The sequence below is a fragment of the Peromyscus maniculatus genome, chromosome 6 (genome assembly GCF_049852395.1).
Source record: "Peromyscus maniculatus bairdii isolate BWxNUB_F1_BW_parent chromosome 6, HU_Pman_BW_mat_3.1, whole genome shotgun sequence".
In the NCBI taxonomy this organism is placed as follows: domain Eukaryota; kingdom Metazoa; phylum Chordata; class Mammalia; order Rodentia; family Cricetidae; genus Peromyscus; species Peromyscus maniculatus.
Window position 1 is genome coordinate 117,726,574 of NC_134857.1, and position 25,486 is coordinate 117,752,059.

Sequence of the window (25,486 nt, forward strand, 5' to 3'; positions counted from 1 at the left end):
TCAGTCCTCAAACGGATCTCTTTTCCCACCAGACGTATATTGGTGCTGGTGTGTTAGTCTGCGGGAGAGACTGCCGCGAAGTGCGGCAGACCAAGGTTTATTGTCCGGGAGATCACAAGTCCCCAATCAGAGTGCGGGCAGGCTTGGTTCCTTCTGAAGGCTGCTGCGGGAGGACCTGTTCAGGCCCCTTTTCTTGTCATGCCCATGGCTGCCTATCTCCCAGGTTTTTGTTTGTTTGTTTTTGTTTTTGTTTTGTTTTTTGTTTTATCTTTCCTACTGTGTCTTTATATTTAAACTTCAATTTTTAAAAAATAAGAACACCAGTCACGTTGGACTACGGATATGCTAATCAGTTTTATGTTGCTATAACAACGTACCTGAACATGGGTATGAAAAAGAAAACAGGTTTATTTGGCTCACAGTTTTGAAGACCAAAAGTTCTAGCTCACATGGCTCCATCTATTCAGGCCCTCACTAGGGACCCCAGCAGCTTCCTCGCAGCATAGAAAACTGAGACAGGAGAGAGCCATGGATAGCAGAGGCCAAGTGTACCATGTGACCTCACACAGCCCACTCTCCAGAGAATTAATCCAGATCCCCCAAGAATTCATCCCTGCTGAGACCAGCACCTTCGAGGACCTACTCACTCATCATTAGGCCAAACGGGTTCCATAGCCACTTACATGGTCATCCTGGGCACAAAATCCCCAGCACACAGCCCATGAGAGACAGCTCTAACTACATCTAAACCACAGCAAGGCTTTTTACCTCATTGTAACTCGATGACCTCTGCAAAGACACTCTCCAAATAAGACCAGATGTTGAGGTACTGGAGATGAACATTTCCACACATGGGGTAGAGGACAGAGGAAAGACCAGAGTAGCTGCTGTGTAACACAAAAGCCTGATGAGTTTCTAAGGGACCGTTTGGATTCAGTCTTTGCTATTCTTCTATCGGGAACGTGACTATGGGCTGAATCCTTCTTTAATCTAGTATAGTACTGGGTAAAAACTCCAAAGTTGACTTAAGTAGGGTTCCTTCCTTGAACTACTCATCAACCATTGAATTGCAGATGACATGGAGGTTGGACTTGGCTGGGGATAAGAAAAAAAGACAACATATCTCCAAATGACTCAGAGTCATGGCTATTCAGAAACTGCCAGTCAGACCAAACCTAAAACAAATCAGCATGGCTTTGTGGGAAGACAATAGAAAGGTCTCAGTGTTGTCTAACCCTCCCGGGAGGGCAGAAGGGTTTGTGGGTAGGGCCAAGCAGGCTACAAAGGCTGCTAGCCTATGGGTAAACCTTTAGGAAGAGCTGCTGTTTATCTGGCAAATACTGCCTTTGCTTTGGCAAATACTTCTTTTCTCAAACATTCTTCTACTCTAATTCTTTTTGTTTCATTGTCGTTGGAATAAGCCATCTGGAGTCCTGGCCCAAGTCATGGCAAGCCTCTGAGCTTCGTGTTCCTGACACTGAGGATACTTGGCAGGTGTCACTGTTAACTCTTGGAGGGACTCTTCTCTCCACAGGTCACCCCTGGCTCCACTTGCGTTGTGTTTGGCCTGGGAGGAGTAGGCCTGTCAGTCATCATGGGCTGTAAGGCCGCGGGTGCCTCCAGGATCATTGGAGTTGACATCAACAAAGACAAATTCCAGAAGGCTCTGGCTGTAGGAGCCACAGAGTGTATCAGTCCCAAGGACTCCCCCAAGCCCATCAGTGAGGTGCTATCAGACATGACAGGCAACACCGTGCAGTATACCTTTGAAGTTATCGGGCGCCTTGAAACCATGGTAAGACTCGAGATTCAGGGAGCCACGAAGGAGCCAAGCTCCACGATGTGTTCAGCCTAAAACTCATTTTACAGAGCATTATCAACAATCAGCTATGGAAATACCTGTGACCCAGGCCCCAAAGCAGGGCTGGTGAGCCAGCTCAGTGAGTAAAGGTGCTTGTCTCCAAGCCTGACGACCTGAGTTGATTCCCAATACTTACATGGAGAAAAGAGAGCCAACTCCCACAAGTTTGTTCTCTGAGCTCCACACACACTCCATGCACTCATCCATGCTCAGGACCACACACAAATAAATGCATCAAAATGTAATGATAACCACATAGCAATTTTGCCTAAAAAAGTCACCATCTTAAGATCAGTTTTACCTGGTCACAGAAGTATTGTATCATACCATTTTCATGTCATTAGAGGGTAAGGAGTCAACTTGTGGCCCATAACTTTGCTTGTATATGTGGAGGTCTTAGCAAAAGGGATTCCATCTTTTGAATTTGTTTTGTGATGAGAACTGAAGAGGGCTGAGGAGGTGATGAGGTGGCCGAGAGGATTGTTCTACATGTGATATCTTCACCCAGCTCAGCTGTCCCCTCTCTCAATCCCCACTGAACACAAACTTCAGCACTCTGAATTATGCCTCCTCTGTGGTACCCCAGTGGCTGACTTGACAGAGTTCTTGACATTAGAAAGCCCTAGCCTTGGGTAGAATTAGGAGTCCTGGAAAACCGGACAAAACCAGTTTTGCTCACAATTGCATAACAGGTGAAATTTGCTATGAGGCATTTGGTAATTGAGAAGAAACCTTCAGTTTGTCACCACCGTCACATCCCCTTCTTGGTGTCACCTAGAATTTATTCTGTAGCAAGCATGGCATTCTAGGTTGTACATTACGGAGCAAAGAGCCAGATGGATGCATGATGAGCTCTGTTGATTGTGAGGTGGCGCTCTGAGGAAGTGCCGTCCAAAACCCACCGTCTGTTGTTGCAATCTACGGAGTGTTTAAAGGGTTATTAATGAATAACTGAAAGGTGAATAACCACAATCGTGGACCTAGCCACAGGGAGATGTCAAGAAAAGAAATTCCTTTGCCTCATATTTTAGTATTTGTGTTTGATTTTCAAATGAACATTTCAAACATTCTAATTGATTAATTCATTTAGCTCAAATAACTTGAGGCTTGTCTGAAATGTTAATGTTGGTATGAAAATATCACAAGGATTTCTCTTGTGTTGTCAGTGAAGGCTGACTAAATGTACTAAAAAATGACAATTACACTGACCACAGTGAAGGCTACTGCCTCTCTTAAGAGGTACATGTCTGTAGGAATTAATTATTAAGGACTAAAGTTCCATTGAGAATTTTTGAATCAAATAGAAACCTAAAGCCTAGGAGCCTAATTTGATTTTGTAGTTGGAAACCATGTTAACTATTGGAACTCAGACCACCTGTTGTCATTTCTGAGCCCACGATCTCCATAAGCAACAATCTCCTTCATTTTAAACTCAGGTTGATGCCCTCTCATCTTGCCATATGAACTATGGAACCAGTGTGGTCGTTGGTGCTCCTCCGTCAGCCAAGATGCTCACTTATGACCCAATGCTGCTCTTCACTGGGCGTACATGGAAGGGCTGCGTCTTTGGAGGTGAGGGAAGCTGGGCCTCCGGACAGTGGGTAGTAACTTTGCCTCCGCTGCCTACTGTTGCAGCCCAGGAGACCAGCTCCCAGATTTGCTGCAGGGTAGCAAAAAGAAATGCCAGTCAAGTCTCTTATCTATCTGAAGGTCTTTAGGAAAGGAACTTATGTGTTTTGATGGTAACTTTATTACTGCATCTTGAAAAAAAAAATCTCTCTCCAACTAAAAAACTCTAGACAATATATATGAGCTACATTTTGAGGGTCATGTTACATTTCTTGAACAAACAATAAAGACAGAGCCATTCTGATAACACACAAGAAATCATATGGTTCCTCTCCGGCTTGAAATGCCACACTGACTGGCAGCTGGAAGTGAGTAACCATGGCAACGCTTGGCTGTCAGCCAGACTCCTTGTAAAGTGATGGTAGAGACACATAGTGAGGGACAGTGACCTTAAAAGCATCCCAAATCTTAAGATATATTTTTCTATCCTGCATAAACAGTTAGTTGGCTGAACCTTGAATCTTGTATCATAAAAATGATATTAGGGTGTGTGTGCAGAGAGTCCGTTGCTGAGAGATTCGGTGCAGGGAATTATGTCTACTTAAGTTGCTTTGTGCCTGACCTTGGTTCAACAAACAGACACTTGGGAATTTGTCCTTGTGCATACATTTACAGGTGCAATTATTTTACTTTGAATTTGCTCTGAGGTCTTAAATCAGCTAATTGGGTAAAAAGCTGCCGTTGTAACTGAGAATATTGTTAGTTCCTATGTCAGTCTGAACTATGAAGAATATCCTAGTATTCTATTCAGCAAAATTGTACAGCTTAAGAAGAAATCATCTTCCTGACCAGCCACAGATATATGTGTGCCCAGTAGATGGAATCAATACACAAGATAAACACACAGGGAATGGAGAAACTACCCATAGCTGTTTTTAGGGAAGAAATGTAGTGGCACATGAAGAAAATTACAGATAGAAACAACCAGTTTTCAGAGTCTGTGGTCCCATAAGCCTTGCTCGATGAGGTTCCTCCATCAGAGAGTTATTCATCTTGTGTATCAACAACTGAATTATTAATTACCATCTGTTGTATTTGTGTCATGGCCCATGACAGCCTACCAAGTGAGAGAGACTTGTGTTCTTGTCTCCTTACCCTCAAAGTACTTTCTTCCAAGGATGAGTGAGTGATAAATGACCCCAAATGGAGCTGCCATAGCAATCACACAAAAGACAGCTATCTATCTGTTCCTTAAGTGACTCAGGAGCTAACACCAGTGAGCACACATTAGGTAAGTATCTGCAACTCCTATGACCCAAAGGCTATGGCAGAAAATTCTGATGGCATCCATTGTTCTCCATACACACAAGAACACTCACTTATGAAAGAGAAGTTGCCCTACTCAAGAAGACCTTGGTAAAAGTTCTGTGCCCAGATCCCAAATAAATGAACAGATAGAATGCCAAATTCCATAGGAAGAGTTCACCATCCCACCAGAACGACTGAGGCTATAAGGATGAGGCCAGAATCACTCACTTGCAGTAGGTAGTATAATACTTTCAGTCCCTTCCTACAAAGTCGAATTCTCTGGTACCTTCATGCAGCACTGGGATTTAGGAGGTACTCCTCATATTGGACTCTGTCTTATACAGTGTGAGAGAATAATAACCATTTGAGTATCTGGGAGATGTGGAGGATTCAGTAAAGATCTTTTCCTAACTGAAGTAGGAGAATAATGAGTGAGGATGATAATATGATCAGAAATAGGTAAGGGAAAGGGAGAAATCAGTCACCAAGACTCCCCAGAGGACACAGTACAGGAATCATAGTCGACCATTTTACCAAAATGATGAGTAAACCTTGACTAAAGCCGAAAGAGTGGTGCTCTGGAGTGTGAATCTATGTAGAATGAGCTCACAAGAGAGTCAAAGGGACTGGAACCAGAAAGAGTGCATGGGACATGGTTCTCTCTGTGGTGCTGTTCAGCACAGAGGTGTGAGACAGCTGGAAGGAGACACAGGGAATCAAGAAGGGTTTTGTTAGCCTTGGTTTCTTACGATGGGAGTACAGCTCTTTTGGATGTTGGGATTGACTCGGCTGGGGGGATGTCGATAATGCATAAGAGAAACGACACAAATACAATGCCGTAAAATGTGAGGATTGGTAAAGCACAGTGAACTAGCCTGAGTTTACTCACAGGTTGGAAGAGCAGAGATGATGTACCTAAACTGGTGACTGAGCTCCTGGAAAAGAAATTTGACCTGGACCAGTTGATAACCCACACCTTGCCTTTTAAAAACATCAATGAAGGGTTTGAATTGCTTTATTCAGGGCAAAGGTATGTTTTCTTATGGTGACCTTTGACTCTTTCCCACAGGCTACCTTTAAAGCTTAGTATTTATAAATGTACCCATTACCTTCCCTTTTGATTTTGGATTATTTAAGCTAGCCAGGTGGACATAGCTACTCTCTTAGAATGTCAGCCCTATACGAGCTCTTTAAAGTACCCTAGACTTTAGTTTTTCACACCAGATGGATCTTACCGGCCATTTTTTAGCATTACAAAGCTTCTCTAATTCTCAAGCCGTGCAGTTCCCAAAGCTCTTTTGCAACTGTGTTTGTTTTCTGAGTTTTGTTTCTCAGATGTTATTCTTGCCATATCCAGCTGATGAAACTAAGGTTACAAAAGGCAAATAAATACTATCTGGTCCCACGGGAGCAGCGCCAGGGTGCACTCTGTTCCACACAGGGCCAGACTTCTCACCCAAAGCCCCGTGAACCAGGTAAACAGTGGGTGCTGCTGTCATCCTCGGCTCCCTCCTGAGCACTAGGCCAGAGCTAGGTGGGGTGTGAAGGAGTCCAAGTTCAGCTCCTCTTTCCTTATGGATGTCTCGGACCTGCCTCTGAGATCAAAACAGATGACTTTTATTGGTTCTGTAAATACTGAGCATCAGCAGTGTGCAGTGGGGTTGGATTCTGCTAGTAATAGGAAACAACATTTCTTTTCAGTGCTCTCTCTATGCCTGATGCAGTCTACAGGATCGTAACATCATGTACCTAAATTAAATTTTAACTTTTAAACAAGTATACAATGAAAGGGTCTCTACCTGAAAAAAAGTTGACATTTATTTATTTGTGTAAACAAAACTAATATTTTAATACAGCTTGAAAATAATTACTAGTTGTTTTCCAAAGAAACAAAACTACTTCCTGAAATCTTACTTCTCCCATCTCCCTAATGTGGTTACTTCCAAAATGACATTTGTAAAACTGAGCCCTTGAGTTTCCATGACTTCCTGCATAAGAACCCCAACCCCACGCCGCCCAGAGTGTTCCATTTACATCAACTTACCCGAACAATTCTTGCTTCTCTCCACCTCGGCAGAGAATGACATTTATTCGGCTTTTATAGAGTAAGAGCCAGAGCACTGCATGCTCATTCTGACTCCTGCCCAGTGTGTCCAAAGTGATGCTGAGGCCTGCAGGCAGGACCCGCACACACTCACCCCTGCCCACCCCATCTCCTCCAGTGTGTCTCCTCTTTCCTGCCCAAGAGCATCGTTTTGGGCCAGTCTGATCACCATGATTCCTCTGGACATGCCAACATAGTACGTTAGTGGCCTTCTGCTTCTGTTTTCCAGTCCTCGTCAGTCCTTCATGGGCAGATAGATGTACTCAGGCCATCCCCAAAGGCCAATGTCCCAAAGCAGACTTACTACTCAACTAAAGCCCACTTTCATTTACTAAGTGATCTAATATTCAATAACTAAGAACACAACACCCACTCTCCTCCAGCCCCTGACAAAACTCTGGGGATACAGGGGAGGTAGGTAGGTAGGGGAGGTAGGTCTTGCTTTTTTTCACCATCTCTTTGGCATTGAGAAGTTTACACCCTCTTGGATTATCTTAACTGTCCTCCCATCACGGCCTTAGTCCTGTTGGGGCAGGACGAACTCTTTCTTGCTAACAATTGCAGTTTAAGCAGGTGCTTCCTGAGTCAATTCATTATCCACTCAGCTTCCCTCACCAGAATGCACAGAGGGTGTGGACCTCAAAGCCAGACAGCTTTCCCATAATGGAATTAACCACAGAGCCCCTATAATAGAAAGGAACGTTTTTCTTGTTTGAAAAACTATATATATGCATATATGCACACACACAAATGACGAAAAGCTGTCATTTTCCATTTCAGCATTCGGACTGTCCTGACATTCTGAGATCTGGAGAGGTGGATGTTCTGTGCTGGGTGACGGCAACCCGAAGCCTTCTTCCTGGCAGTGCTCACTGAGATCATGAGTCTGTCTCAGAAATACATGCAGAAGTAGATTTGGTGAAGATGTAGAAGCTTTATCAAGTTTTATAAACCTTTATTTTAGTTTAGTAAGTGCCTGGGACTAGCAGGGGACTCAATAGAAACGTTAAGTGCTTTAATTTGTGTTTCCTAAGGCTATAATATTTTTACAAACATATACTTGGATTTCTATTTGCTAGAACAGGGATTGTTCGCAGAATTTTACATGGTCGCTGTGACGTAAAGTAGATGCAGCATGTAGAGATGTGGTACATGCACATTTAGAGAAATACCCTCAAACACGCTACAACTCCTCATTCTGTTGTTTAACAGAAACACTTTTAAAATGTGTTATAAATTAACTTGAAATACATTGTGAAATTGCACGCATTACTTGATTAGATTAAGAAAAAAATTGGGAAACTTAAGGGAAGGGCACATTTTTCAATGATTAACTCTAAAATTATCATTATGTAACTTTGTGACATTCAAAAGGCACAACAGTGCTGGGACTATTTGTCTGTGTATATTAATATTTTATAAGACAAAAAAAATTTAGAATAGCCATTACATATGAACCATAGCTATAATAACATTGTGATATTTACCACAATATTCAGTTTAATAAAGCAGAATTACAAGTCCTAAGTCCCTAGTTACAGGATAATAACTACATTTAACGTGAAGATGTTTTTATTTTGCTGTAACTACACCAGCATGTATTTATCTGCATCTGCCTGTGGACGTATACATGCATATAGTATGTGTTAAAATTTCATTATAATGTGTATCAGACTGGCCTAGTATGTAGCCTGGGATAACTTCAAACTAGTATTACCAGCATGTACACCTGGCTGAAAGTTCTTAATAAAATAAAAAGTTACACAAAATGATTTGTAGTAACAACTTTGTTTGAAAGAGACAGTTTTATTTAACTGTTGAGATTATAATGGCTATAGAGTATTGAAGTATCGGAAAACAAAATGACTTATTAAAAAAAAGAAGTCGGATAAAAATAGCAGAATTTGGGGATTTCCATGTAAGGACATAGTATAGGTTGGAAAGTCCAGGTAACTATGAGCCAAATCCATAATCAATATTTTCCAATAAACAGTGATTTGAACCCAACGGACAAACATGCTCCTTTCTGGGAAGGAATTCTTCCAAACTCATTTTAGGAGTTCCATGTTACTCTGATAGCAAAAGCACACAAGGACACACACACACACACACACACACACACACACACACACAAACTAAAACTGCCTAACAACAATACACCTAACAGCACAGAAGAAAAAAAATCTCAACGAGGTTCCAGAGAGCCCAGCAGGTAAATTACTTGACTTCACAACTGCACTTTTGAAAACCTATAAAGGTGGTGTTTTAACTTTGCTAGCACAAGCTTCATTGCGAGTGTTGGCAAAGAATCATAGACTTATACAACTATCTGGTGTGCGTCAAATGCAGTGTTATTCATCCTGTAAGACCTGTTATAAAACAAACTTTCCCATACAGCAAATGAGCAAGAGGTCACGCAAACACTGTAGATTATGGCCCCAGGCAAGACCTCATGCAATGTGGGATCCAGGAAGCCCAGTTTGATCCCAGCTCCACCTCTAATGGAAGCCCTCAGCACCTAGTTCCTGTACCCACCCTACCACCACCACCACCCCACACACACATAGTCCCAACTCTAAAAGGCGCTGATTACAGTAGGATTCTTAGGCTTAGTTTCTTACTTCTCAAACTGAGATCAAGGATTATGTCCTCAGGGGTGTTGACATGAGGGTTTGTACCTAGTCTTATTGCATCTTGTCATCCTATGTTCTGTTGATATCCCTGAGAGGCCTGCTCTTTTCTACAAGGAAATGGAGGAGCAGTGGGTCATGATGGAGAGGGGAAGCTGCAGTCAGGATGTGCTGTATGAGAGAAGAATACATTTTTAAAAAGGATTAAACTTAATCCCTTATTTCTAATCTAGTGCCTTAGTGTGGGAATGAGAATCAGAAATGGGCTCCCCGAGAGCACCACTGAACGCTCCGGGAAGTAGTTGTCTAAATCCAAAAGAAATGCTCAAGAGGATGTGTGTGAGGGAGGACTAAATCCCCGAGACAAAAAGACAAGAGCTCTGGGTGCAGGGTGCTGGTCCTGGCACTATCCGGAGGCCTCATGTTATTCCTGTTATCTAGAGATGCTCAGCCTGGCCGAATCCTGATCCTAATTTGGACTATCATCCCTTTTAAACAAGCATGTGTGTACATGTCATGCATGCCATAGAACGTGTGCGTAAAGGACAGAGGACAACCTCTGCCATCTGTCCTCACTTTCCACCTTGTTTGAGGGAGGGTTCACTACAGGCTAGGTAGCCTGTAACTGGGATTATGGCCATGACAACCACACCCAGGTTTATGTGGGTTCTTGTGGCAGGAACTCAGGATCCCATGTTTGCATGCCGAATGGTGTGCCAACTGAGTCATCCCTGTAGCTAAATTGTCCCTTTGAAAATAAAATAAAATAATGAACTCATTTTTAAAGCTAATTTCCCCCACAGTCAAGGCTCTGTCTTGGTTGGAGAGCACTGTATCCCGTCTCTTTCTGTAATTTCACTTTGAGCTGCTCACCCACAAGGAATAGCTGGTTGCTCTAACAGCAGTCAGGGCGGCCACTGAATCAGAGGCTCAGTTAGCCCACGGTTGGAACACTGGAGACTTTCACAGAGGCGGCGACACTGAGGATTTTTATAGGGGCAGTGAGGCTGGTTTCTTCGGTGTCAGTACATTGGACAGTATTTCCAGAAGAGGAAGACTCTAACAGGAGGACACACGGTCATCCCTTGAAATCTCCCCGCTCCACTCAGGATACTGCTAATGCACGGCCTCTCTGACCTTTAATCCAGTTTTTTCTCCTTTTCAAAATTTGCACTTTGCCCTGAGGATGGCATGACACTGTGACCGTGAGGGTATGGGGTAACTCAGAAGCTGGTAGAAACAACCACCTAACTGGTCAAGGGTAATTCAACAGTACCCTCCAATCTCTCCATGGTTTTCCTGTTTCCCATGTTCTCAAATTTATGCCCTTAGCACCACCGCTCACTCAAACTGAAAACCTGGACACCATGTGGATCTTCCTGTGTCACCATTTCCACATCTCATGGATCCCCAAGGAATGTGCAGCAGTCCGTCACCTCTTCCCTCCCCGCTCTTCTCCCTGCACCTTTCACCCAGATTCCTGCCATCTAACGCACACCCTGCCTCCTGTAGAAGAGATTTGGACTAGGTAATCCAAGTGCTCTTCTTTTTTGTTGTTTTTATTCTTAAAAATACCAAAAGGGATTGTTTTAAGAGTAAAGGAGAAGGCCAAACCAAAGCCTTGCCAACATCTTCCCCCGAGACCTCGAGCAGGCCCTGCCGCGGACAGGATGTGACGATGGCGAGAGGTGTCCTGGTCCCCATGGCCCTGCTTCAGCACCACTGATGTCTGTTCGTGTAGGAGTGGAAGGAGCAGGAGGCCACCCAAGGGGAGCAGTAACGCCACCACAGGTGTGCTCAGAGGCCAGGGCTCAGCGCCCCCCTTCCTCTCCTTCCTGCCCTCAGAGCAGGATCCCTTTCTTACTCTTCTCCAGCCTTTCACTTGTTCCCTGTATGAGATAAAAATGGAAGACAGCAATGTGAATTAGTAAATTGGAGCTGGCTCTGGGGCCCCCATTATAGACCCAAGCATGATAATAATAACACCCGAGTGTGTCCTCCAAGATGCCTTGTCAAGGATGGACTAGCCCCTGGCCTTCTGAGAAGGAGAACAGAAAATAGCATAAATATTCCAATGTGAAGACACCATGTCCTTACGAGCAGAAGGACAGTACATGATTGGAGTGAAGATGTCGGCCCTGAATTCAGCTGGGAGGGGGACATTCCCAGACACCTCCCCAAAGCAAACCAACTTTATTTCATGACATTAGGATGCCTGCAGGGGGCGCTGGAGAGAGGGCTCAATGGTGAAGAGTGTACTCTGCTCTTGCAGAGGGTCTGAGTTCAGTTCCCAGCACCCAAGCTGGGTGGCTCACAACTGCCTGTAGCTCCAGCTCCGGGGAATTGGTTGTTCTCATCTCCAAGAGGACCCACACACGGCAGAAACAGATACATATACATACATAAAAATAAAATCTTTTAAAACATGCAAAGAACTTCCTGTGGTGGGAATGACTAATTAGAAGTCTCCTGCAGCAGAAGATAGCTGCTTGGGACTCTCTATGTCAGTCCATGGGCTGTCTTGGTGCCTGGGGCTTCTCCCGCTGGTTTCTGCTGGTGGTGTGTCTGACCAGATGTCTGTCTGTCTTTCTGCCAGTCACTGTTTTAGTCTACCTTCCCTGCTTGCTGTAGACTTAGTAAACTCACTCCATTCTCTGTCATCAAAAAGTCAAGGTTTAGTTGCCATGAACTTCCACTTTATCCTCATTACAGAAGAGATTAGTAATACCTTGTCTAATTTAATTATGGGTCATAATTTTTTAATGACACAGAGCCTCATATGATCTGGGCTAGCCTGGAGCTCACTACATTATCAAGGATGACCTCTAACTTCTGACTCTCCTGCCTCTGTCTCTGGAAGGAGCTGCTGGGAATCGAATCCAGGTTTCTGTACATGAGAGGCAAGCAGTCTACTAACCCAGCTACTTCCCCATCCCCTACCACGGTATTAGATTTCTTGAGTTTTAAAAAATAACTTAGTATTCACCAAAACCAAAACCCACCCAGAACCATAGTCTATGTGACTTACAGTTTGTGTGGCATAATGTTCACTCTCCTTTGAGAAACTGCCAATAATTTAGTATAAATTTTGCTATCCTGTTATTTTCATCCAATGTAAGGCACAGTGAGAACTTGGGAAATGCCTCTTGTCTGCCCTGAGATGTGCCTAAGCAAAGCGTTTGAAAGGCAACCCCGAGTACATCATCCTCTGCTTAGACAGTCATCGACTGACTGTACTTTACCTCTGGGGTTTTTAACAGAATTGGGGTCCCTTGCACCAGCTGGATAACCTCTCACTGCCTCCGCACCACCCTTGTATGCTCAGGGTGCAGCCAGTCAGATGCTTGTGGCTGCACTACTAACCCCACTGAGACGCCTTCTTCCTTGGGTCCTTTCTGTAAGTCCTCCTCCTGTGACCGCCCTTCATCCCCATATCTGTCTTCACTCATCTTTGCTCATTCTTTAGGATTCACCTTAGTCCTCTTCAGTCTGTCCACTCTGACCCCGGTCACTGCCACCCATGTACTCTCCAGAACCTGGGTATGACTCTGTCATTGTGTGTACCATGTCATACTTTATTTTTATGTTTGTGTGTCTCTTCCTTCATGGGTCTATTCATCAATCTCCAGCTGCCGGCATGAGAACTGACATCCAACTGTTTCTGAAGTACATGTGTACATGAAGGACTAGCTTCTTCTGCAGGATTTAAGACCAGAAGGTGGCAGTATGGAGCTAAGAGGAAAAAAGCAAGCTGGCCAGCCAGTTACTCTAAGAACTACAGAACACTCTCTCTCTCTCTCTCTCTCTCTCTCTCTCTCTCTCTCTCTCTCTCTCTCTCTCTCTCCCTCCCTCCCTCCCTCCCTCCCTCCCTCCCTCCCTCCCTCCCTCCCTCCCTCCCTCCCTCCCTCCCTCCCTCCCTCTCTCTCTCTCTCTCTCTCTCTCTCTCTCTCTCTCTCTCTCTCTCTCTCACACACACACACACACACACACACACTCTCTGGCATAAACTTTCAGCTGAGTTTTGTTTCTTTTTCCAGTAGAATTTAGGAAAATGAAGCCACAGAGGAAAATTTTGTGCTCAACAGAAATACCACACCCTAAAATACTGGACAAATGGAGCACCCTATGGAAACATACACCCTTCCATTTTGTTCATGCAATGCCTGGAAACTGCTTCCGAAACGGTCTGTTCAGCTCATAAACCACTCTCTAGTTTATAGACAATTGCATAGACTGAAGGGTTATTGCAGGAAAATGTTTAACCCTCTGCTGTGATTTCGCACCCTTCTCTCAGGCGGTATATTTACTCTTGTTCAATTTCACCCCCACTCCCACCCACCCCCACACAACACATCGCTGTTCTAATCACTCTAGCACAACACTCACTTCCAAGTTCTAAATAAAGCCCCGCTGAAAGCCTGACTTTTAGTTCAGTGATGCCCGGACATTTGTCTTGGTTGGTTTTCACTGTGTATTCTCCCTGCCCACCCACACCTGCACCAGCACCAGCTCCCAGTGGACTTCTATGAGGACAGGTCAGAAACCCGAGTTTTCATTAGATAACTGTCCACAGTTAACCCTAAGGATTATCAACTCGAAGGTCAGGTACCCAGCAGGGCTGCCAGAGTAAACTAGAGTTCATGAGAAAGTAGATTAGTGAGCTCCACCCCACCCCCAAGGTCAGTCACCCTAACTGGATGATATGAAGGACCTGGGGTCCTGTGATAAGAGGACAGTGTTGACCCCTAGGTCAAAGGGGGAAAGAGGAGAATTAGCGACATCTGGCAAGTGCCAAAGTCACAGACGAGGACTGTTAGCCAGGAGCAGAGGCCAAAATGGGAGAGAATTGACATTCAAATTATCCACCAGTAAAAGCCAAATCTACTCCATGAAAACTGACTGGGTCTCCTTCCAACGAAGGGAAATAAGATTGTGTTTTCAGAATTCGCCACAACCTCTCCTTCCACCTCACAAGAACCTCAGATCAACATAATGAAACAGCTATTTTCCTCATAACCGTAAACACCAACAGTGTGTTTCCTCTTAACTCTGATCAGCAAAACACAACTGTTACTAGGCTGAGTTCAGGCTGCCCAGCCAAAAGCAGCTTGCTCTCTTTATTACCCTGGGAAGTGTTAGCATGAAGAACACACAGGCTTGCTTAATATCTAAATTAGTTCACAGCCCCTCTTTTCTCAAAGCAGCCCAGCATACTCACTCTCAGTGGCCAAGAACCGATGGAGGAAGTGTTAAGATGTGATGAGCTGCATTCTACAGGGAAATCAGAGCAAATGTAAGATTGGCAACTGCTTACACTACCTTTCCACCTATAATACTATTATGCATCTGTATATGAATAAGTTTGGAATTTTGAGGAGGCAGATGACCAGGATGAAAGGTTCCATTTTCTCACCAAGGACACACACGACAGATGCAGCACTCCTGGGACCCTTACCTAGCAGGCATTGGGTTTCCCATCATCTCAGATCACACCCCACAGTGCATTGTGTAGCTTTGTTCTGTTTCTCTAGCTCCCAGTTTCTTTCTCTGAAAAGTGGAAACGAACAATCTTGCTCTTTGACAAACAGGGTTGGAGCCTAACATACTGTTGGGGTGGGGTACGTGCCTGTGTGTGCCTGTGGGCCTCAGAGTGGGATGTTTTCCTCTCTCATTCATCACCTTTGTTTTTGACACAGGATCTCTCTCTGAACCTAAAGGTTACTGTTTTGTCAGCCAGCAAACTCCTAGGATCTGCCTTTTTCTCCTCCCAGTGCCGGGGTTAGAGGCAAATGCAGCCACGCCTAGCTTTTCGGTGATGGCTGAGAATTTGAAGTTGGGTCTCCTTGCTTTCACAGCAAGCACCCCTATCCATGAAAACATCTTCTTAGCTGCAGAACTTGACATAATTTATGGCAATCACTTTGAGTGTTAATTTTGGGATAAGTATTTTATATGACACATTTCAGGTTCGGAGACCACACAAGGCTGGCTGTGCTCAGTTCTCAAAGGTTTATAGCTTTTACAGGCTCCATGTGAGTTAACATTGACATTGAGGTCTGTTTTAGATCTAGTACTGGCTGGTTTTTTTTCCCTCTTGAACCTCATATCTACAATCTGTCTTAGAGAAAGCCAAGAACAAAGTGCTTTGTATCACTAACCATTAATCCTTAAAGTGCAGAGAACCCTGTGAATGATTAGCTCAGTTTTCAGCTACCAAAGACTTAAAAATACAAGACAAATCACCACTACATACTTTGTTCCCTTTCAGCAAGTATTCCCAAACTGAGAGTCTGGGCCTCAGTTAGGAATCTTTTGCAGGAAACCATGAGTTCTCTCGGGGGAAGTGAGTGGATATAAGATTTAAGATGCCCTTGCCAGCCTATTTATGCTTTTCTGGAAGAAAGTCACACTTCAGTTAAGGAGTGGTAAAAGAAATATTTGAAAGTGGCCCAGTGTTCTCAATTAACTCGGGGCTCACCTTTGCCTTGGTCACAATGGAGCGAAACTGTTGGTATGGGGGTGGGGGGAGGGGATGGGGCATGGCTGTCTTGGCCCTTGGACCTCGGTTACTTAACCACACACTGAAAGGGACTGTAGTAGAAGTCTGAAGAGGATTTTCACCCCCTTGGAGCTTTGTGTACAGCAAGAGAACTTGCCTTCTTCTCCCAGCTGGAATGTGGGTTTGCCTAAGAAAGGAGACATTTCTTATGACCAGAAATTGGGACCCATGAAGGCAATGCCTTTTCTGAAATGTGGGGCATGTGCTTGCAGCTTGAGGGGTTCCTTCTGTGTGAATCCTAAATGTCCACCGGTGCTTCACTGTAGCATCCGGGAGAGAGAACTGACCGCTGTGTAGACTCAGTGCTACTACTGATCATCCATCCGAATAGGGGTGGGGGTGGGGCTTCTCAGGGAGTCCTGGTGCCTGCCACAGGGTAAGGGACAGTTGGCCCTCATGGCGGGAGCTCTGAAAATAAGAGTCTACTTCTGGGAGAGGCTGGCTGCTCCAGCCTCCACCCACAGTATGTCCAGCTGCTGCATCCTTACCAACTCAAGCCAAGTTAGAAATGTCCCAGGAGTGCCCTGTTCTTATTATTGTTTTGCTTTGCTTTGTTTCTGTTGTTTTCTGTTTGTTTTTGTCTGTTTGCTTGCTCTGGTTTCCTGAGACAACATCTTATTTTGTGGCTCTGGCTAGCCTAGAACTTGCTATGTAGCTCAAATTGGCTTCAAATTCATGGCAATCCTCCTGCCTCAGCCTCCCTGCTATTGGGGTTATAGGCATGTATCTCTATTGGGGTTATAGGCATGTATCTCTATGACTGGTACTATGGTAGTCCATGGAGTACCCAGATCCCAAGGTGGCCCTTTTGGAAGGATAAATATCTCACTATGTCTTATTTCTGTTCGTGGAAAATTTGCTATGTTCGGAATGTTTGTTTCCCCCTTAAAATTTATACATTGAAACCTTAATCTACTGAATGTTTAATAGGGTTATTAATGAGTAACTGAAAGGTGACCACAAACGTGGACCTAGCCCCAGAGAGATTGCCAAGAAAAGAAATTCCTTTGCCTTTGCCTCATATTTTAGTATTTGTGTTTAATTTTCTTTTCTTTCTTTCTTTCTTTCTTTCTTTCTTTCTTTCTTTCTTTCTTTCTTTCTTTCTTTCTTTCTTTCTTTTTTCTTTTGAGACAGGGTTTCTCTCTGTAGCTTTGCACCTTTCCTGGAACTCACTCTGTAGACCAGGCTGGCCTCAAGCTCAGAGATCCACCTGCCTCTGCCTCCCGAGTGCTGGGATTAAAGGCTTGTGCCACCAAATGAACATTTCAAACATTCTGATTGATTAATTCATTTAGCTCAAATAACTTAAGGCTTATCGGAAGTGTTGATGTTGGTATGAAAGTGTCACAAGGATTTCTCTTGTGTTGTCAGTGAAGGTCGACTAAAATGTACTAAAAAATGACAATCACACTGGCCACAGTAAAGGCTACTGCCTATCTTAAGAGGTAGGGAGATGTAGCCTTAGGGAGATGATTGTCCCATGAAGATGGGCACTCCTGAACGGGTTTAGTGACCTCATGAAGAAGTCTGAGGAACCTACTCACCTCTTCTAGCATACAAAAGTGCCTGTGTACAACCATGAAGAGACCTTTCACTGTGAGCATGCTCACCTCCTGATCCACAACTTCCCAGACCCTAGGGTATGAGAAACCACTTTCCATTGTCTAAGAACTACCTGCCAATAACCGTGTTTTGTTATAGAAGCCCAAACAGACAGTGTTCCCAATTGTTCTACATAGGTGCTGTAACCTGGACAACATATACTGAGAGGAGAAAGCTCTCAGGTGTGTCTGGACATTTCCCTTTCCCATCACACTTCTAGAGTTAAAACAGGGGACTCAGACCATCCTGAAACCTCGGAATCTCACTAGGTCTTGCCATACCCTTGGCTGCCAGGCCCATGGACTCACCCAGTGTCTCATACTTAAGAGCTTGGCAGCTCCTTGGCAAAGAATCCTCTCATAGGTGGTGGTCCAGAGTGTAATCTTTTTGCCTAGAATTGTACCAGCTCGGAGCTGAGCTTCCAGAATCAACACTTTCCATGCTTCTGGGAACATAGAATGAGCAGGACACTGGTTGCATTTAAAGATCTCGAGAAGGAAAAGGGAGGCCAAAGTCACAATGCTCTTCTCTTTGGGTAAATATTTACAGTTCTGTGCGCCATCACCTTGCTTGGTAGTAGATCGGAAAGGATGACTCAGCTCCTGGTGACACCAGAGGACTCTCACACTGTCTCGTGGTGAAGCCACGCAATAGTTCCCGAGAGGCTAAAGGATAACTTGAGAGCAGCATTCGGAGGGTGTGAGGAGCAGAGCTCCATGATGAAAGGTGCTTTCTTCCTCAGTTACGAGCTTTCATGGCTCTGTGACTCTCACGGTGGCACCTTTGATTTTGGCACAGGCCCACTTCAGATTGACAAGAGGATGAGATCAGTGAGCCTAATGAAAGTCTGTTGTGAAGAGCAGAAGAGGAAGTCAGTGATGTCCTAATGAGGCCTCACTGTCTTTGTCAGTATTTGAAGGGACCAAGCGGTTGCCATGACAGGCTGCTCAGTCTTCTCTCAGAGATCAGGCCTCAGTTTCAGTTTCCTGAGGCTTGAGCAAGCAGTTTCTGGGAGGGCCATGAACAAAAGTCATAGTCCTTGCAGTAGCTCCCTTTCTGCACATACTCTGACTGCTCAAGGTTCAACCAGTTGTTTACTGTCTGGGACCTCACCCTCACCAACTTAGAGATATGTGCATGAGTCAAGGACAGAGCCTAGACCACTGAGTCAGCCCCCACAGTCAGCACATGCTAGGCCCGCCAGCCAGAATGGCAGGTCAAAGTCAATGCCTAGGACTTGTCCAGGCCTGCCCAAAAATGGTAACTGTAATTCCCAACTAACCCTAGCCAATTAAAAGTTACTAACCTGATTGCCACTCACATAATCCAATCCCAAGTCTGTTCCTATGTAGTCTGTAGACCCCAATCCCCCCTTTGCTTTAAAAACCCTCCCCCATCGCTAATCTGGGTCTCTCCTGCTCTGCTGCTGCATCAGTCGGACGGAGAGTCCCGAGTTAACTCATAATACAAAAAAGACTCCTTGCTTTTGCATGGGATTCGGTCTCTTGGTGGTCTTTGGGGGACTCTGGGTACAACAGTATTAACTGTGTACACGTGCGGAGCGGAGCAGTGATCTGATACTTGTGTACAGCGTGTAAGGATGGAATGAAGGCGGGTACCGTTTTCATTCATCAAAGTGTGTTTTCACCGAGGAGGATAGCTTCACACTTCCTTTACACAAAACAACTCCCTGTGTGATCAGTTTGTGTGAAAGGGAGGTCCTTTGTCACTTTATCTCTGCATCTATCAACACTTCCACCACATTCCAGTGGCCAGCCTTCTCTGTCCCATCATGTCCACAGGAAATGTGGTATATGCCTAGCTGAAAGAAAGTGCCCGAAGTCTTCAATCTAAAAACAGAGCAAACCAAATGAAGCTGAAATCTGTGATGGAAAACAATGACTAATAATATAGTATGAATAATAATACATATGGTGAGCAGGTGTCAACCTGCAAAAGAAAACATTTTGGAGTTAGAAGCACAGAGCTAGAAATGACCTCAAATGTATTCAAACTCAACCTTATTTACAGATGAGGTGGGTGCAGGGATCGGTGGAAGACTGGCGGGGTTCAAAGCAGACCCATGGCTGCTTCTGAAGGCAGTTCCTTCTGAGCCTTGAACGCTCGCTTTCCAGAAGCCAATGTGTCTTGTCCTTGTCGAGCTTTGGAACAGACGGAACTGTCCTCAGCTTGTGAAAAGGACAGAGAACAGTGTGTGCTCTGCAGCTCCCCAAATAATTCTCATCCCTGCTTAGGAGCCCCCCAGCAGCCATCCATTGAGACGACCCCTCCCACCTGGTGCTGGGCTTCACCCCGCTGTGGTCTGCCAAAGTGTTGTGTAATTTCTGCTAGAGCACATCCAAGTCAGATAAATCACAGTCCTCCCCGTAATTATGCTCAGCAGCTGAGAGAATAAGCAAAGGACTCAAGTGGACACAAATGCGAAGGTGAGGTGGAAATGCACCAAGCCAATGAAGAACGATCAATACCACTTCAACAGAGAAAGCCAGTTCCCCAGGCTTGGACACTGATCATCGCGTTAGACCCAACGGCCTCTTTCTAGGCCCTAGCTCTCCTAGCTGCCTCCCTCACAGGCTGCGAGATGGGTCTGATGGCCCCACATCAGCCTTGGTTTGCAGGCCGAAGGTAACTGTCTATATTGTCCCTGAGCTTCTTTCTACGCAAAACAAACAGCCTGGTTTCTGTGATCTGTCTGTCAGTTACGTATCTTCAGTTATGTTTACACTCCTCTTTTCCCCACAGGGATTACAAGTACACACACAGTTCCTCTTGGCACAGCCCTCTACTCATGCTTTTGCCTTTCTTTCTTATATTTAATTTGAGATAGTTTCTAGCTTTCTTTTTCCTTCAAAATAATTTTTTCTCTTCTGCAACATCTAGTCTGCTATTTATTCTACTGAGAGTATTTTTATCTACATGTCTAGAAGTTCAACTCAGATACTTTTTTCTCATGATAGTAAAACATCATAAAAATCACCACTTTAATCATTTGGGGTATGGTATTCAGTAATGCTGCCTTTACTTAGATTATTAAGACACACCTCCACAAATCTTTATCTTGCAAGACTGAAGCAGCGCATTTTTAGAGATTATTATATAATTACATCATTTCCTCTTCCTCCTTCCTCACTCTCTTTCAAGTTCAGGGTCTCACTTTTCATTAATTGCTGTTCTATACATAAATGTGCATACATATACCTTCCTAAAGCAACCTGCTCGGTCTGTATCATGTTACTTCTCCGAATATGTTTTCAGAGCTGGCCATTTGGTATTGGATAACCTACCAATGTGCTCTTCCCTGGAAAAGACTGTTTCTCCCACTCTCAGAATTCCTTAGTTGCCTGTAGCTTTTTGTGTAGAGTTGAGGTCTCACGGGCTTTTCCCCTGCCCACTTTACCATGTCTACTGTTATTCTTGTTCAGCTCGTGGTTAGGGGTCATGGTGAGACTTTGTGGGTGTAGCTTCTGACATTATACTAGGAGACACAGTCTCAGCACACTTCCTTGTCCTCTGGCTCTTACAGTCCCTCGTCCACGATGCTCCCTGAGCCAGAGGTTCGGGGAGTTGTGTTTAATTAGATCATTTGGGGTGGGCTCCACAGCTCTGCATTTTAATTATAGAAACTGTCAATGACAGCTGAGATCTGGAAGTAATTTCTCTTCATCAGAGGTTCCTTTTCATTGTACTGACTTTGTCCTTGAATAAGCAAAAATGTGTTTCTCATGTGTCTCTTGTTGCTTTTATCTCCCATGAGTTTGATGTTAGAGTCAAGAAATGATGACTCAAAGGGAGAGGCATTACCTACAAGCCTGATGACCTGGCTTTGATCTGTGGAACCCTACATGATGGAAGAGAACTGACTCCTGCAAGATGTCCTCTGACCTTCATATTCATGCTGTGGCATGTGCCTACACACACACACACACACACACACAGAGAGAGAGAGAGAGAGAGAGAGAGAGAGAGAGAGAGAGAGAGAGAGAGAGAGAAGCTATAAAAAAAGTGAAAAAATACAAAAAATAATTGCCAAATCTAACAAAAGCTTTGACCTATCTTTTCTGCCTAGAGTTTCATAATTTAAAGTTTTTTTTCTACTTTACTCCACATTGGGTTTTCTTTTATATAACTATGATGAGGTCCAGGTTCGTTCTTATTCATGTGATACACAGCATCTCTGATCACGCTGAAGAAGCGTTTGGTTTACCTCCCACTGAGTGGTCTTGGATACTGAATAGTGGGAACAGTGGGTTGATGCTCAACCCAATCTTCCCAATGTGAGATCACCCCAGAGACTGTCTGCCTTTAAGGCTTTATGGCCACTCTCTAGAGAGAGAAGTTCTGATAAGTTTGAAAGAAAACATAAAAATAAAAGGTCACAGGAGCCTTGAGCGCTGCAAACATTAAGTAGAAGGACAAGGCAGCCACTAACAGCATGCCTGCTGCATGGCTACTTCCTCTGAACTGGAACATTCCATGTAGAGTCGGGAAGTTGCCTCTGTGGGTAAAAGTGCTTGCCATTCAAACTGAATCACTGAATTTGATCCCAGACCCCTAGGCTGGAAGGAAGGCGAGAGCTCACCTCCACATGTGCCCCATGGCATGTGTGCCACTCACACGCCACACTTGGGCACTCTCATGCATGCACATACACAATGATAACAAAGTAAGTGTTAAAAAGACTTGAGGTAACTAAACAAATGAAGCTCCAAAGGTTGTAAGGTTCACATTACACTGAAGTAGCAACTCACTGCCCGTTGATCTTTGTGTCTCACTTTTCTGTGTGTCGTTATTGTTATGACGAGCAGTTGCCGAGGGAGAGGCGGCCTCCCCCTGCTGTGTGTCTGGGCATCCTTGCTGAAGGTTCGTTGATCATGAATGTGTGTGTTGACTTCTATGATATCTATTCTGTTCCATTTGTCCTTACATCTAGTTTCATACAGTTGCCTACTGGTATTTCTGTGTGTGTACTTGGATGTGTAGGCACATATATGCATGGACGCTGTGTGTGTGCAACCTCAGGTGCCTGTCTTCAGGACTGTCCACCTTTTTCTTGTTGGGGGGCATGTTTTGCTTTTGATAAGGTCTCACACTAGTCTGGGTCTTGCCAAGTAAGCTAGCCTGTCTGATCCACACTTCCCAGTGACCCGCCCATCTCCGCCTCTCTAGCATACTCAGTTATTGTTGTTTTTTAATGTGGGTTCTGGAGACCAACTACATTGATGAGTCATCTCCCCACCTACATCTGTTTTGATATCTGTAGCTTTGGAATACATTTTGGAATCAGGAAATGTGACATCTCCAACTTTGTTCTTTCTTAAGACTGCTTTGGCTATTCAGTGCTACAAAGTCCAGGGTATGCTGTAGGATTTTTTTTTTCTTTATCTGTGAAACATTACCTTGGAATCGTGATATGATTTCATGGAATCTGCAGACTGCTTTGTTGCTATAAATATTTTTACTTCATCCTCCTGGCACAGTCATATAGCTCATGTTTCCTTACAGGAACAGGTGTGATGAATAATTTTACCTTGTGTTGTTAAATAAAGTATATCAAGGATTGGGCACCCAACGACTGTTAAACAGTTAAGAGAGGTAAACAGCAGTGAGCTAGAATATCACACATTTTATTTGTTCATAAGGATAGCAAGAAGTTTATGCTTTATCTCCTGAGCCTGGTGGAATGATACTGCTGAACGGCACTATAGACCTGTCTAACGTGCCCTGAGAACATGAGACAAGGACAAAAGCACTCTTTTCCTCTCTTCCTGGGGAGAATTTGGGGTGTCCCAATAATTATTCCAAACCAGAGCCTTTCCATAGCACCATACTGAGCAAGCAGCAATTGGGGCTCTGAGTCTCAGTTCTGGGGAACGTTGATAGAGAATGCCCATTTTCAGGGAGGGCTGGACAGAGTGTGGCAAAAGCTGGGCTCTCTGCACTGTAGGGGCAGCACTGGAGTTGATTAAACAATGTGATTTATAAGTTATGTATATAAAAAGGCGATTGAACCCATCTTACCACTGGGCATGTGTATCTTGGTGTGTCCTCTCCTGTTAAGTTTTAGTTTTTCCTACGTCCTTAGCCTAAACATAGAGCTTATGATACTTTTTATTAAAGCTTTTTGTATGAATACAGGCAAAAGTACCTTGTGATCCCAGCTAAGTAGCTTTCTAAAAAGTTTGGTTTTTCATTGCTTCTCTTTGTGTGTGTGTGTGTGTGTGTGTGTGTGTGTGTGTGTGTGTGTGTGTGTGTGTGTGTGTGTGTGTGGTGCTAAATAAGTATTAATTGATGGAGCGCCCTCTCTTTTTGCTTTTGACCTTGGTCATTTTGTTTTGGCAAACCTCTCTCTCTCTCTCTCTCTCTCTCTCTCTCTCTCTCTCTCTCTCTCTCTCCCTCTCTCCCTTTCTCTCTGTCTCTGTTTCTGTCTCTCTCCCTCTGTCTCTGTCTCTCTCTGTCTCTCTCTCACTGACTCTGACTCAGGGGGCTTTGTGATATCTTAAGTTTGCTGTCTAGATGGACGATCTGATATAGAAGGTGTTACTTCTATTCCTACTGCTTTTGCAGTGCAGGTTTTCCAGCCGTGTGTTTTGTTTCTTGGTTTTGTCGTTTTCTGCAGTTGTTTCTCTGATGTTCCTGTGTGAACTGCCCATTCACAGCTTGCCACCTGAGTCCCAGCCTTCATCTTAGCCTAATGTGCAAAACATCCGTTTGAAGACCCGACATCGTTACACTCGGTGAAGACCAATAACACGAATTCCTTTTAAACTGCCATTTGTCTCACTCAACATTATGACCTTTGTTTTTGGGGTACAGTCTTCTTCCCCTGTGTTGATATTCTTTTAAAACCCCATTCCAGTTTGGCCTCATTTACCCCTACTTCCCTTACCTGGATTCAGATGCTGCATCTATCTGAGGATGGATGGCGCAGGCTTAAGTTTCCATCCTATGAGCTTGAGAGCTGACTTTTATAGCTGAAGCTGAATTTCCAACTCATGCACACAGTTCCTAGCTCAGTTCGCAGAGTCTGGCCCAGCAACCATCGTGCACTACACTATTCTTAATTGAAAAATGTAACGCCCAAGACTGGATTTGCTAGGAACTGTCCCACAGGCTGAATCCATCTAGATCTGCACCTTTTCCCAAGACCACCAAATGTCTCAGAATGGCTGTCCTCCTTGATTGGGGGGTTTTGCTCTTTATTTTGATTTTGTTATTGTTTGTTCTTGTTCGTTTATTGTGGTCAACTTGACACAGCTTGGGAAGAGGAACGTCACTGAGAAAATGCCTCCATCAGGTTGGCCTTCTGTGGGACATTTTCTTGATTGATGGTTGATGTGAGAGGGCCCGGGTCACTACGGGTAGCGCTACCCCTGGGCAGCTGGTCCTGGGCTCTATAAAAGAGCAGGCTCAGCAAGCCCCTGGAACAAGCCAGTAAGCAACGTTCTTCTATGACCCTTGCTTCTGTTCTTGTCTCCTTGAGCTCCTGTCCCAACTTCCCTCAGTGATGGAGTGTGACCTGAGAGTTTATTTCTGAGTAAACTGAAATAAATACTTTCCTCTCCAAGTTCCTTTTGGTCATGGTGTTTTGTAACAGCAATAGAAACTCCAACTAAGATAATGGCATATACATTTTCCCAATGTCTTTTATGAAAATGTTACATTTATGGAAAACCCCGGATGGAGAAAGGAAAGCAGTGATGCTGTGGGGTCTGGCTAGGAAGAGTAAACTACTTTTAGAGGGCAAGGACAGCCCCTCATTGTCAGTTAAGAGAGGGCCAGATTTCTCACTGACCAGCAGCGTCCTTCACTTTGAAAAGACATAGAGTAGAAGA

The 25,486-nt window shown here is 44.3% G+C and overlaps 1 protein-coding gene and 1 long non-coding RNA gene across 3 annotated transcripts in view; both read left to right on the forward strand.

The window, feature by feature from the left end:
- Positions 1-8,343, forward strand: part of Adh7 (alcohol dehydrogenase 7 (class IV), mu or sigma polypeptide) — a 41,066-nt gene extending 32,723 nt beyond the window's left edge. For both annotated transcript variants that reach the window (XM_076575049.1, XM_076575048.1), the window contains 4 exons: positions 1,535-1,795; positions 3,298-3,433; positions 5,630-5,768; positions 7,623-8,343. In XM_076575049.1, coding sequence (XP_076431164.1) covers positions 1,535-1,795; positions 3,298-3,433; positions 5,630-5,768; positions 7,623-7,647 — 561 coding nt within the window. In that variant the 3' untranslated portion in view covers positions 7,648-8,343. The remainder of the gene's footprint in view (positions 1-1,534; positions 1,796-3,297; positions 3,434-5,629; positions 5,769-7,622) is intronic.
- An 11,701-nt stretch (positions 8,344-20,044) lies between these two features.
- Positions 20,045-25,218, forward strand: LOC121830348 (uncharacterized). The gene is made up of 2 exons (XR_006073550.2): positions 20,045-20,279; positions 24,271-25,218. It is a non-coding gene; the product is annotated as an uncharacterized LOC121830348 (long non-coding RNA).
- The last annotated feature ends 268 nt before the right edge of the window (positions 25,219-25,486 follow it).